Below are 14,886 nucleotides of genomic sequence, written 5' to 3' on the forward strand. Positions count from 1 at the left end.
CAAGTTACCGTTTTTTTTAAATGCCTGCAAGCATTTCTAAATCCGGAGCCTGGTAGCTACAGTTGCCAAACCGGTTTAACAGCACTGCCTGCACACATTCTAGGTGAGAGGGAGCTCTGAGTCCATCAACTTATCAGCGATCTCTATCCCAGTCATCTCAGAACAAGTTGTTTAGTAACGTTGTGTAGTTTCTGTGCAAGCCATCCACCATAAACCACGACGTGATTCAAGGTTCATAGTTCCTTCTTTGTTCCTTTGTTAATCACTGACTTCTGCCTGGGAGGAGGTGCCTCCCAAATTTGCTAATGCATTCTTTTTGGATAAGGATGACGCACAGATTGTCCTAATAAGGACTTGGATTGAGAAAGGACCGCCTCCTCGGAGAAGATGGGACAAGTCAGTGAGAGGGCGGGCAGTTTCTTTTTCAACCAGGGATGACACAAGCATAAGTCATTTCCTTATTAATCGGTTCAAACCAGTTCTTACAGGAACTGGTGGTGATAAATGTGAGACTTCTCAGAAGTCATTCATTTTACTCTTTGTACCACACCAGTGTGCAGCATCGGCTGAGCTCGCCTCACTCTGAGAGAACCAACTCTTCTGCTAGACTCTCAGCTCCTATTTCCTTCTTAAAGATGTTGGTGGGAGAGAGTTGTCTCCCGTAAGGGGTTGTGAAAGGATGAATTTTTATCCATTGGGAAGAGTTCACAGGATTTTGCCAGCTCTGCTGATTGTTGTTGGGTTTTTTCCTCTTTCTGTCTAGTCCCTGCTTTTTTGAGTCAAGGCGGTAAGTGGATTTTCTTTTAACATTCTTTCTTGCTTTTCTTCCCAAATGTGTCTTTTTTCCTGGGGTTATTGTACCACGCCTCCAGTGCTGTCCCCGGCATAGGTCCATCTCTGCAGAAGCCATTCCAGGAATACCTGGAGGCCCAGCGGCAGAAGCTTCACCACAGAAGCGAAATGGGCACACCGCAGGTGAGACTTTTCCCTGGTTTTCTTCTCTTCCCCACCCCCACGGTTTCAGGCTGCAGTTACATTCACGGCACTCACTGGCATTTTTAGGCAAATAGAGTGAGGTTTGTCAGGCTTAATAGAAGTTTGAAGCTCTGTACCCTCTACTGGCAAATGTCTTTGTCTAAAGCAGAAAAATGTAACTTCTGTTTTGTACTTCTCCCCAAAGCGCGCATTGGGCTAATGGAAAATAATGGATATGTTATGTAGAATGAGTTATTACCTTGATCTTCAGTGATTTATTTATAAGTAGCAAGTATACTTTCCAAGTGGATTAGAAACTTAAGATTTATAGCATAACAAAATAATTGGATTTAATGAGTTCATTTGAATATCTATTTTTGCTCTCTTTTTCTTTTCATTGATGGGAAAATAATTTTTTTTAATATAAACCAAAGCTGTTAACATAACTGAACTTAAAAACTTTAAGCCTGCCTTTTATATAAACAGTTCTGTAGCAAAGAAAGGAAATGACTAGGAGAGGATGAGTAAGCAATAACCTGAAATGGGGAACTTGAAGGAAGCATAGGGTTATTTTTGTTGTTGTTGTTTTTAATGGCCTTACAACGCTTTATGTGGCCCTTTGCTGCCCTCAGTTGACCAAACATAACTCCAGAAATAGATAACATTTATGTTTTAAAAGCTGCTCCTAATACTGGAACAAGAATATATATAAAACTATCTTGACACTACTCTACAGGTATCCCCATGGTGACTTCAGATAGAATTTAATCAAAGACTTGATGTAGTGAAAGACAAGAAATGACCTCACACCCCATTCTAAACTATATTCAACATTGACTTTAACAAAGTGAAACCTTTAATAACTGGGGTTAAGAAGGCCTGAATGTAGATTTCAGGGTAGCTGAAGAGATAAGACTTTTTAATTGTTTATTAGGTTATAAGCGCCAAGTTCTCATTACTTTCGTTAAAACATGGTAGATGACTCCCTGTTTACTACCAAACTAATGAAGCGTTTCTCGTGGGTTGTTCTGCCTTTCTTCCTGCAGGGAGAAAACTGGTTGTCCTGGATGTTTGAGAAGTTGGTTGTTGTAATGGTGTGTTACTTCATCCTGTCCATCATTAACTCCATGGCACAAAGTTATGCCAAACGAATCCAGCAGCGGTTGGACCCAAAGGAGAAAACCAAATAAGCAGGAAAAGTTTTTACCTGCAGAAATTAAAATGGAAGGGTTCTGCCTTAAAGTGGGAGGACTCCAGATCAGGAAGGAAAATTCCCTTTTCCAACCTGCATCAGTTTTAATCCCCCCCCAACCCCCCGCCCCCGCAAGCAGTTTAATCCACATCTTGCACTGACATACTTTTCCTTTGTTAAGGTAAGGTATCCACCCTCAGTTCAATCCAAGTTGTATTTTATTAGGATGGAATGTGATGTTCAGCAGCAAAGTTAACAGAAACTGGCCTTCTATTTGTTACTTTCAAAGGCCCATGTGGTACAATTAAAGAATTCCGACCACCGCCCCCCACCCCCGAAAAAAATTCCTAAGTATGTTAAATATTTCAAGCTTTTTAGGCTTGTCAAATATGACTTCTTTGTGTTTCTAAGTCATCAAAAGTGTATATAAGTTATACTAGATTGGATAACAGTCTTGCATGTCTATCATGATAAAATTTAATATGCCATCCTGCCCAACCCTTCCTCTCCCACCTTCGAAAAAAGGCCATTTTATGATGCATTGCACACCCTCTTGGGAAACTGATCTTTCAATTTTGAGACAGTATAAGGAAAATCTTGTTGGTGTCTTACAAATGAGCTGACACCATTTTTTATTCTGTATATTTAGAATGAAGTCATGAAAAAACTTTATAAATACATCTTTGATCATTCCAAAATTGTGTCCATTTTCTTGAGCGTTTTTTTTTAAACTTCCTTTTAGCTTCTACCAACTAAATTCAGCCTTGCCACATCCACCACGGCCGCAGTCTCTTAAGCCTTCATTTATTTGCATGAAAGGGCCACCACCAGGCGTTTCTTGGTTGGGTTGGAATTGGGCAGCTGGCTACACACTGCTGAAAGGGCAGCTTAGGTACTGGTGTATGGAGGGGACTTGGTTTGTGAAAACAGGAGAGATGATAGTATATAAATCAAAGGACATGGAGATAAAACCTGTTTTAAAAGAAAAACAAGCTTTCTCATGGCTTTTAATTTTTAGCTCAGCACATATTCTGATTTTAGTGGACAGAAAGTTACTTTTATATATAACCTAATTTTCTTTCCTTTCTTTTGTAAGTGTTTGTTATGTGATTTTTCCTTTTGGATGTTCCTGGTTGAACTTGGTCATTTTATTTTGCTCGGGGCGGGGCGGTGATAAATAGTGTCACTTTTCTCCTTTAGGAAAATTGGTACTGACATTATATTGAGTGTAGAATTGAGTTTGAATCTCAACAGGCCAGAAATGCCTGGTGGTTTGATCAAATCCTGCCTGAATGTCTGCTTGTTTTGCCTACCGTCGTGACATCTCCATGGCTGTACCACCTTGTCGGGTAGCTTATCAGACTGATGTTGACTGTTGAATCTCATGGCAACAGCAGTCGATGGGCTGTCTGACATTTTGGTATCTTTCATCTGACCATCCATATCAAATGTTCCCATTCAAACATTACCCAGCACCATGGTTCATGGTTGAAAGAATTGGTCCTTAGGTCTAGTGGCACTTTGAATCTTTTATGCCATAATACTGTATCAGTATCAAGAGGATTTTATGCAAAATTGGGATAGTCTCTGTGATCAAAACTAAATAAAGGAAAAGCAACCTGCCTTGTGAGTTTTGGAAAGGTTACTTCTTAACCATCTTTTACCCCCTACCTAGAAACTTTCTAGCAATAGTTACTTACTTGAAAAGCAGTACCCAGATGGTTTAAGTAAAGTCACGTTAACCATTACAATTTTTTAGATTCTTTAGGGTTTGTGTAAGTCTCTAAATCAGCTTCCAGTTGTCTTTCATCGCCTTCACCTGCATTTTATTTCGTGTTTGTCTGAAGAAAGGAAAGAGGAAAGCAAATCTGATTTGTACTGTTTGTACAAATTTGGGGATTTCTTGATAAGTTTATTTTGGGGTATCATATTAGAAAGCCTGTTGCTTAGGCTGAATGTCTAAGTGATTATAATACACTTGACTTGTGATGGCGACTTGTTCACTCTTTCAAATGAATTAGCTCTGAAAACAAATGAAGAGCAGCTGTCCTCCTTCCCTCCACTGCGTGTTCAGGTGTGGCATGCTCAGGTGACCCTGCTGAATTCCAGCTGGAGCCATGTGCTACCCTTCTTTTCCTGCAGTTGGTTGGTTCCTTTCTTTAATCCACCAAAGCAGACACAGACAGCAAGATCCCAAAGACACACCTAGTTAATTCCAGCTGATTGGAGACCAGAAAATTTGTAAATAGATGGTTTGATGTTCCTGCAAATAAAAAAAGAGGGGGAGCCTGGGAATTCTTTTGATTCCATCTGTTTTGTTAAGTCTCTTCTTTGCCTTAAATATCTGCAGCATCTTAACTGTCTCAACTCAGTGAATGTCAAGCAATGACAATACAAGGCAACACATTACAGTGTATACACAAGTACTGAGGAGCACCTCCCTTCAGACTGCGTAGGAGCATGCAGTGTTTTCTGTATTCTCTGTATAACCATAACCCAGAGTATAGAGCTTAGAGGAAAGAATTTTATTTTCATTTGGATAATGGCCTCTGTATCTGTTCTCTGAAAATCCAGAGAAAGACAAGGCTGGAAGTGATGTTTCTGAAGTACACTAGTTTATTAGGCATACAGAGTAAGTAACCTGTGCTCCTTACAAACCAGCTCAGCCTGTGTTCCCCGTGTGCTCTGTGCTGTCTGTAGCTTTAGGAGGGCAACTTGAGGCTTATTACTCAAAGCAATCCAGTAAGTACAAATTATGCAAGAAGCTAAATAAAACAACTAACTGCCCTCTTATAAACTGGGGTGAACTCTGTTTTGACTGACCCACATGTGAAGAACTCATGAGACCCCAGTCTTTTTAGCATCAAAAAGCCTTTCCATATGTTTTGACACCCGTTTGCCTCCATGTGTCTGAACAGTGGTTTAGATTTTTGCCTCTAACATGTTACCTGGAGAAAGTTTTTAACTCAGCCTTGATTTCATCTATAAAAATAGAGATTATATATAGCCAGGTTGTCCTAAGGATTACATCAGATAAAATTTAAAGAAGCTGTTAATATTAGTATGTTAGCAATTTTTTAATTCATCAAAGACAGTATTTGCTGCGCATGTGAGAATTTTACAACATTGCATTTGCTCGCTTCAAAAATAGGATTTTAAATGTTGTCTGCATATGTTCCCTTGTTTGGGAGTAAATATGCTCTGTCTAAAGAACTTATTAACTAAATCCAATATACAAATTAATAGAGAAAAGCAGAAATTAATGAACTAATGACTTGATTAGTAATACCAAAACTTCTCAAATCTAGAAATAGGCCTCCAGACCTCTTGTCTTCTGAGATGGCCCACACTTTGGCTTGGAGTGTGTTTCTCCCATGGCGGCTCTGGCCTTTTGAGACTGCATTGTCTGTGATGTACATCTCTAAGTAAATCCGCTTCTTAACCTATCAAAAGGTGGGGGCGGTCAGCTAGTCTAATTAAGGTACAAAGCACAGATACACAAAATTTACTATGAATAACTGAAAATTCTTGTCAAACCTTGGAAAAAGTAGTGTCACTTAGTCAAGTCTGACTTTTTGTGAACCTGTGGACTGTAGCATGCCAGGCTCCTCTATCCATGAAATTCCCCAAGCAGGAATACTGGAATGGGTTGCCATTTCCTTCTCCAGGGGATCATCCTGACCCAGGGATTGAACCCAAGTCTGCATTGCTGGCACATTCTTTACCATCTAAGCCACCAGGGTCTAACCTTACCAGCTTTAAATGTTGACATTTTCTAATTTGTTATAAAGATAGTTAATGCTAAAAAGTCTAGAAGGTAGATAAAAGGGAATGGTCAGCTTTTAATAACTTTTTTGGTAACACTCCATCTGTAATATCCAGTGATATTTGCTAAGTGTCAAGAGGTTTTAAACAGTAAAAGGAAAATCTGATTTGGTGGCCCTCCAGGTCTTCCCCAATAGACTGAAAGTCCTATTCCTGTTAGAAAAACACACAAGGGGGCCTTCACTGGCAATCCAGTGGCTGAGACTCCATGCTTCAACTGCAGAAGGTGTGGGTCCAATCCCTGGCTGGGAACTAAGATCCCACAGGACGCACGACAACCCAAAAAGCAGAAAAAAGGAAAACACAGATTGGTTTATTCTATTGTTAAACAGTTATTAATGTGCCCCCAAAAGGTTAAGACAACCTAAGCAGGAGTTTTAGTGGCCATTTTTGAAAGCCAACTAACATTCCACCTCTAACTGGCATGATCAAAGCTTCTCTGATAGTCCCAAAACATAGTAAATGAAATGCTGCACACAACTGCCACCTGTGAAGTGTTTAGTTCCTTTATTCTCAAAGACAACAAGAAAAGAAAGCACATGATGTTCTTTAAAATTCTAAAAGCAGTGGAGTCATTTGTGTCTCTAGTCAGGGGCTAGGGTTCCTGGCCCCTCCCTTTCCACCAAGGCCAAGAGGTAACTTGAGGTAATGTCTTTGCCTTGAGAATGAGGGCTTGAATTGCAGCAAATAACCTACATCTTTTGCATACTGAACCAGAACTCACAAGAGGGATTATAACAAAAACCTGTTCTGGACAGCTGCTTTCTCATTGCCTTTAAAGCTGTGCGGTGCTGGGACAGGCAGGTGCCAACCGTTTCCTCATTCTCTTTGACCTACTAGCCTTCCACGGTTTGCTGTGTGGGTGTTGATGCTGCTAAAAAAAAAAAAAAAAAAGTTGTTTTACATGGTCCCCGCTCTCCCCATACACCCTGGATTCGTTTGAGATCTGAGATACTAGACTCTGTAGTTGGGATGCCGGCCCAAACTGTGGCCCAGAGACAGTGAGTCAGTTCTAAGTGGCTGGCTGAGTCTCGGAACAGAAATGAAACGCAACTTAGAGGCTTTGTCAGCCAAATCCACAAATGTGTGGTTTTTTGAAACATCAGACATCTGTTCTTTTTAATTTAAAATAAACCTTTTTAAAAAGCACAGAGTTACTTGGCACCTTGTTCCTTTGTGTCAGCAGCAGTTGCTGCTGTAACTCAGTAAAGCCTCTAATCAGAGTTAGAAAATTTGGCATCTTTCAGGGCACACCTCAGAGACTTAAGTGGAGCTGAATTGCTTGGGGAAGGGAAGAGATGATTTTACAGCACACGGTCTATTTGGAAATCCCCTTCTGGGGTAATCAGCCCAGGTGTTCAACCCGTTTGTTAACCATTTCCAAATGACTCAAAGGACATAAAGGGAAGGCTTGGACACACTCCAGCACTATTTCTACAGTGTTAGTATCTGTTTGCGTTGGAAACCGCATTCCTGAATTGAGGGGAAGGCTCTGGCTTTTTCTGGGTATCCTTGGCTGAAAGGGACCCCTGGGCCACCTATCTAAGCTAACAGTCCCAGCCTTCTGAGTTTCCAGGGAGGAGTGTGGACAGCTTGCTTTGATGGCCTTCCACCGAGAGCCCTTTGGGAAAAACCTTGTTTATTCAAGGAGGCCTCTGCCGGCCACTTTTCTCTCCCCCCACCCCACCTAATTCCAAACGTCATTTCCCTTTGTTGCCATTTATCCCCCTTTAGGGAACAGCATGAGCAGCTTTTTCCTCTAGGCCACTCACTTGTGACTGACCCTGCCCGACAGCATTGCTTAATTGTGTCCCCGTCTGTTTCTGACGGAGGGAAAAATTGTTTTTGTGGAGTGAGGCAGTTTGGGATTTGACAAAAAGGGATGGGTTCCGCCTTTCCCCAAAGGTGGGGAATGCCTGTTCAGATTACTCTTGTCTTGCTCTGGCTCCTTACCAGGCAGCAAAGAACAGCTCGGGTTCACTTCTCCCAGCAGGAAGTGCTGACGCCCGATGCTCCATGTTACCAGAGAACCCTGTTGTCCTCGACTTCCTTTTACAACTTAAAAAGATGAAAGCCAAAAATAATGAGGGAAGGCTTTTTTCTGCCTTTCGTTTCTGATGGCGCTTCCTAGTGTCTTGAATCACTTTCACCTGGAAGACAGTCCTAAGCCTCTTACAGCTGCCAAACTTTCTCTACCGAACCTCACATGGTTTGGCCACACTCTTGAGACTCTTCAGATGCCTCTTCTCCATTTGGTCCTTTGCACCAACCTCCTTTTCACTCCCATGTCCTCTCCAGAGTGTGTTCCTTGTAAACAGCTGCACACCACCAGCAATCAAGATTGGCTCCCAGGGACCTCCTCTGATGTGCCCTGTACCAGGAAGCACAGTGGATTTATGATAACTTTGATAATGATTGCTTGCTTGCTTGCTTGCTTTGTACCAGGCAGGGTTTTCAGTGTTGTTTTACATTATTGTATTTAATCATTAAATCCTCCCAACAGCCCCATGAGGAAATGAAGGCAGAGAAGTTCAGTGATTTGTTGGAGGAAGCAAGGAAGTAGAGCAAGAATTAAACCTAGGTGTTCTGGCTGGCTCTTAGCCACTCAGTTCTGTGGAAAAGTCCAGTGCAAAAGTCCAAGTGTCTGCTTGCTTGTTTCATCTTGTGATCACAAGGTAGGTTTTGAGAAAAGCGAGATAGCAGAAAATCAAGACAATAGCCCCAAAGCCTTTGGTATTTAACCAGATGACCAGCCTTTGCTTTGCATAGCCCTGTACCAGTTCCACTCTTAGCCGTCCTGTGTGGGCAGGTTTCCAGAATGATGTTTGCTATGATTATGACTACAAAGCAGTCTGTACAAAGGTACACACCTTTTTTCTTTTTCGAAGCACTGTCACATCTTGAGTTTTATTTGATCTTCGTAACAACCCTATGAAGTAGGGCCAGTTGTAGTATTAACCACATTGAGGGGGAAAGATTTTTTTTATCCACTTTTTTAATCTCTACTGGTTTAAGATACAGTAGAGAGGAGACAAAGTGTTGAAAAGGGATCTCCCTTCAAGAGCTCACAGTCTTCTTGAGGGTTATGCAAATATGCAGGTAACTACAGATGTAGAGTAAGATGGAGGCCGTAAGAGAAAAAAACTGGCAAGAGGAAGAGAATTGCTGACCAGGAAGGATCAGAAAAGGTTTCATGATGATGGGTGTGGCATTTGAATTTCCAAGTAGGGGTGGGGTGAGGGGAAAGCCCTGTGAGAGACACCAGGAAGCACCAGTGAGGGGGCTGTGTTGAGGGTGAGTAGACCCAAGACCAAGAAGGCTTCAGCCTCCGTTATTCTCTGCCCAGCTTCATTTGGTTTCCTTTAAAGGACGCACATAAAATATTCATCTGTTGGCCCAAAAGTTCGTTTGGGTTTTCCCATGTTTTTTTAATGTACGGTTTGATCCATTGTTTTTAAAGGCTGTTCCTTCATTCTGGCGGGGCCCCGGGCCGGCTCTTTGTTGCTGGGTGTGGTCTTGGTCTAGGTGCGGCGAGCGGGGGGCTGCTCACACCAGTTGCTGTGCTCGAGCTTTGCACTGTGGTGGCTTCTTTTGTTGCAGAGCACAGCTCAGTCATCTCAGCTCATGCGCTCGGTTGCCCCGTGGCACCTGGAATCTTTCCTGGTCAGGGATTGAACCTGTGCCGCCTCCGCTGGCAGGTCCCAGACCACCAGGGAAGTCTGGGTTTTCCCATCATACTGTGCAAAAACCCCGAAGGAACTTTCTGGCCAACCCAGTAGTTTGTCTGTTTCCTCATCTTCACTGTCTCCTCCAACTCGACCCGAAGCACCAGAAGGGCAGACACTGTTGTGTTCTCCTTTGTGTGCTCAGAGCCAAGCAGAGGGTGGGATCACACTGAGTGTGTGCTGAATGGATGTTGCAGTGGGTGAAGCATTAGCGGAGATCCAAAGCAGGCAGGAGATGCTACCCAAGTGGAATCCAGGTAAAGAGCAAGTAAAAGGTGGAGGAAATGAAGGAGGCACCAGGGAACCCTGAGCAGACAGCAATAACCATGGATCACTGAGCCAGGAATATAGTAATAGGATCAAGTTGGAGGGAGAGCGTCACTGTTCTGTTCTGAACATATGAAGGGAAGAGACCCATAGAATAGTGGGACCTTGTATAGGAATATATACAGTTTTCCCAACTCCCCAGTTCCTAGTGAATGTGCCATCCACAGACCACTCCCTGTCAGAGAATAAACTTGACTTTTTCTGAGAATTCTCTAGAATAGGGGTCCCCAGCCTCTGGGATCTGATGCCTGATGATCTGAGAAGGACCTGATGTAATAATAATAGAAATAAAGTGCACAACAAATGTAAATGCACTTGAATCATCCCCAAACTAACCCCACCCCCAACCCTACCCCATCAATCCGCGGGAAAATTGTCTTCCATGAGAACCGGTCCCTGGGGCCAAAATGCTGGCGACCGCGGGTGTAGAGTGGCACATCCTCTATGCTTTGCTGCAGGTGATCCTCGAAGCCTCCCCATCGTATGTGGCACCGTTGTGAAAGAATGGCCCTGTGACTGGACGTTGGAGCCACAGGAAACTGCTTTAAAATTCCTTCCCACAGTTGTATCCTGCTGGCTTCTCCAGTGGCTCCTCCCTCCTAGATCGGGGAGGATGGTAATTCCTGGAGAGATCGTCTGTCTTTATAAGGAGAAAAGTTTGGCAATGTGATTTCCAGTATATTTCTACCAGAGTCCAAGATTCCAGCAGTGCTCGCCTAGACAGCAGTGGCAGCCACCTAGAACCCAGATGCCATTAGTATTCCCAAGTAAGCAGCAGGGCATCCTCCCAGCCACCTCTGCCAAGCCAAAAAGTCAGAATCATGGCCTTATTACACCTTCTAGAGCATGTGGTAAAGGCAGCTTTCCATTTGGCTGCTTCAGTGCCGGGGCTGTTTACACGTTTCAGTAAATGAGTTATGCTTATTGAAGTTGGCTTGGATAGGAGTTCAGAATCAATGACATATGACCACAGTCATACCACTCACCGGGAGCACCAGAGTCCAGGAGAGATTTACTTGTGTCATAATCCTTGGGTAGAGAAGAGGGGCACAGAACTTGAGTATTCCCCCCTCAGGAGGGTGCACAGTTTTTGAAGCCTGGGAGAATTGGGGTGTGAACATTCCTGGCTTTTAGAGGGAATCAGATGAAATGAGATACCTGTCTGGTAAAAGCATGGGTGTGCAAGTGCTTTGCACCATTTCAGAAGACAAAAAAAAGGAAGCTGCAAAATAGGGCTTGTAGAAAAATGTAAGATCAAAGAAATTTGCAGATGTTGTGCATTTTCTTCTTCAAACCTAAAGAGTATGTCTGAGCATCAGAGACATCCCTGGTCTCTGCAAGGAGGAGATAAAAGATTCTTTCATACATAAATGATTTCTGACTTGATACAGCCTTTTCTCAGGCTGCTCCCAGACTTTATGTGATATATTTACTAGCCTCCCGTCCAGTGGGCAGTGTTCGTTAGAACATTGTGATACAGTAGGACCCCAAAGTCTTTCATTTCTCCCTTCCTCCTCTGCCCCTGACTCAACCTGGGGCGTCCTGTCATTCCTACACCCTATTTCTGTGATGGTTCAGAATGATGAGGCCCACTACTACTTCCACCCCTTGTTGCTGCCTTCTGATTAGTTTGACTTATTCCTCTCTTCTTCAAACTATCTCCAGGTTTTAACATCTTTTTAAAAATAATTTGAGTTATTTTATGTTTATGTTGGATTTTTATAACACAGGGCCATTCTCTCACAAAGTTATAAAATAAAAAAAACATGCAAGGGAGACTTCCCTGGTGGTCTAGTGATTAAGAATCCACTTGCCAACGCAGGAGACCCCGGTTCGATTCCTGGCTTGGGAAGATCCCCTGGAGAATGGATAGGCCACCCACCTCAGTATTCCTGGGCTTTTCCTGGTGGCTCAGATGGTAAACAATTCACCTGCAATGCGGGAGACCTAGGTTCAATCCCTGGGTTGGGAAGATCCCCCAGAGGAGGGCATGGCAACTCACTCTAGCATTCTTGTCTGTAGAATCCCATGGACAGGTGAGCCTGTGTGAGCTACGGTCCACAGGGTTGCAAAGAGTTGGACATGACTGAAGTGAGCATGCATATACAGGAGTTCAGGGATGGAATTTAGATTTCAGACCAGGACTTGCAAGCCAAGGCAGTTTTTCACTCTCTTAATATGGTATTTGAATTTATATTGCCTGAAGTGGCTTCTACTGATATAAGATGACTTCAGAAACAAAATATGTTCAATTCTATTTCCAGGTCCTTAGTTGCATCTAATAGCTGTGAGATCTGTTGCTAATATAGGACCTTTAATGGGTTTTATTGTATGTCTGTAGTTTTGCAGCTTTACATCTCTTCCAGAGTTTGTTAGACATTTGTATTAATCTGTTCAGTAAACAGAGAGTATCTGCATGAGCCAGGCATGGGCTATGCAGCAAGAAATCCACCAGATGGTGAACTCCGTAAGGGCAGGAGGCAGGGTTACCTCATTTTTAAAATTTCCCCATCTTTGCACAGTCTTTCCTTGCAGGTGTTCCATGGATGTTTGTTGAATTAAGCTCATATCCTGCCTCTTTCATACTGGTCACACGAGCCGAGCTTAAGCAAAGGCTTCTTTTTTAGGAAAGGAAATTCCCACCTTTCTGCCTCCTGTCATGTTTGTCTTATTATCTTGTTCCCATGAACTCTCACCTAGTAAGGACAAGCTTTGTTCAACTCCAGTGTCTACAATTCCCAGGATTTTGCTCCTGAAATGTCTAGAGTAGCCCCGTCCAAAAGAAACATTATGCAAGCCATGTATCTAATTTGTAAGATTTTAGTACCTGTACTTTAAAATATGAAAAGAATAAAATATAAAAAGAAGTATTATACCAATTTGGATAATTTATTTAACCTATTGTGTCCAAAATATTTCCATAGTTTAAAATATTAATCCTTTACATGATTTTATTAATATCATCTTCAAAATCCAGTGTGTATTTTATACTTACTAACCACATGTGTCTAATGGCTACCTTATTGGACACCAAATGTTGAACAAAAAGATTGTGCGAAAACCTTTGAGTTTTTGCATACTTACCATGTAAATAATTAAACCCAAATAGGACGAGAGAAACCATGAAAGAGTCCGTTGTTCTGGCTCCATCATTGGCAAAGGAAATAAATTCAAGCACGACAGAATTATTTGCTAAGTGACATGTAGTCCGGCTTGTTGTTTCTTTTTATACTGTTCTTTTTTTTCTTTCGGCTGCACCACTGTGGCTTCCTGGTCCTTAATCCTCTGGCCAGGGATTGAACCCGGGCCCTTTGCCTGTAAAGGTGCAGAGTCCTAACCACTGGACCATCAGGGAATTCCCTATGCTATTTGTGTAAGTTACTCTTAGATATTTTTTTTATCATTAGGTAAAATCCATAACTCAAAAACCATTGAGTCTTTTTTTTTTTAATACTTCTAAACTATTAGCAGTTCTTTGGCATCATCATCGTCAGTTCTCTGACTTTCCTTTTCATTTCTTTCTTGCATCACTTGCTCCCTAGCGCCTAAATGATTAGGCTTTTCTATCTTTCCCCTCTTCTCTCTTGAAGCCCTATCTTCTCCAACACTGACCTGACACTGTGTTCTCTAGAAACTTAAAATATTTACATTGTTTTTCTTAACATTCCTGCTAGTGGGAAATGGGATTTCATTTACTAATAAGGCTGACATTGCGTCATCTGACATTTCAGAGTGTAGGAATAAGAAATTATCTAGTTTAAAATATAAAGCCAGATTTTTTATGCTCACATTCCGAAAACTCATAGGAAACAATGTGATTGATATAGATGAGCAAATATCTCTTAAATAACTCTTATTATTTGCCAAAAATGACAAGTTGGTGGACAAAGCCATATTTGGGAGGTAGGTGGAACTACGAGAAAGGGTTCGCTGCCAAACCCTGGGCTCATGGGGAGAGAATAGCAGGATGGGAACATATGGGGCATGTTTTAAGACGAAATTTGGACAGGAATGCAAGTGTGATAAACATGGTGGTCAGGAGAAGAATCACTGGTATGTCCACTGCAGAGCAGAGGACAGCGCCAGTGAGGAGATGTTCCAGACAAACTAGCAGTCTAGACCAGAGGTCCCTGTTCAGTGTTCTTTACCTTGTACCGCATCTTCCGTTTAAAAAAAAAATTGAATGCGGACATGGGAAAGATGTTTGTGTGCTGTGTTCTCAGTTGCTTAGTCATGTCTGACTCTTTGTGACCCCGTGGACTGTAGCCCACCAGGGATTCTCCAGGCAAAAATACTGGAGTGGGTTTCCATTTCCTCCTCCAGGGGATCTTCCCGACCCAGGGATCAAACCCGTGTCTCCCGCATGTCCTGCACGGGTGGATTCTTTACTCCTGAGACACCTGGGAAGCCCTGGGCAAAATAGTAAGCAATAATTAGGAAGCTAGAATTGTAGCTCCAGATATGGAAAGAAACTTAACTACCTTGTAAGCTTCTTCATTTAGACTTCATGGTATTGGTCCACATATCCTTAACATTTGTTCAGTGCCTGGCACTGAATGGATACTGGTTGGATGAATGAATGGACTGAGAGTGAACTGTGGGCACACTTCTGAGTTCTGAGGGACAGGTTAAAGAAGAGAGAAAGGTGTTGCTGGTTGACTGAATAATACTGGTGAGGGGTTGTGGGGGAATCCTCAAAGCTGGAAGTAAGAGAGAATGAATGGGAAGAAACAGGTTCTACTGCTCAAAGAGTTCTTAAGAAAAGCACAAATGGAGAAGAGTGAAAAGGCTTGATTAAAATAATAAGTAGGCTTGGCTTTACACTGTACTCACTGCCTGCAG

General features: G+C 42.4%; 1 protein-coding gene across 6 annotated transcripts in view; it reads left to right on the plus strand.

Annotated features, from left to right (window-relative positions):
* VMP1 (vacuole membrane protein 1) overlaps positions 1 to 2,849 on the plus strand; it is a 127,882-nt gene extending 125,033 nt beyond the window's left edge. For 5 of the 6 annotated variants that reach the window (XM_068976085.1, XM_068976084.1, XM_068976089.1 and 2 more), the window contains 2 exons: positions 873 to 975; positions 2,022 to 2,849. In XM_068976085.1, the coding sequence (XP_068832186.1) occupies positions 873 to 975; positions 2,022 to 2,165 (247 nt within the window). In that variant the 3' untranslated portion in view covers positions 2,166 to 2,849. Of the gene's footprint in view, positions 1 to 110; positions 121 to 368; positions 381 to 868; positions 976 to 2,021 lie in introns of all 6 variants that reach the window. The other variant, XM_068976087.1, reaches the window with a different exon arrangement.
* The last annotated feature ends 12,037 nt before the right edge of the window (positions 2,850 to 14,886 follow it).

Source organism: Capricornis sumatraensis, chromosome 8 (genome assembly GCF_032405125.1).
Source record: "Capricornis sumatraensis isolate serow.1 chromosome 8, serow.2, whole genome shotgun sequence".
Classification (NCBI taxonomy): Eukaryota; Metazoa; Chordata; class Mammalia; order Artiodactyla; family Bovidae; genus Capricornis; species Capricornis sumatraensis.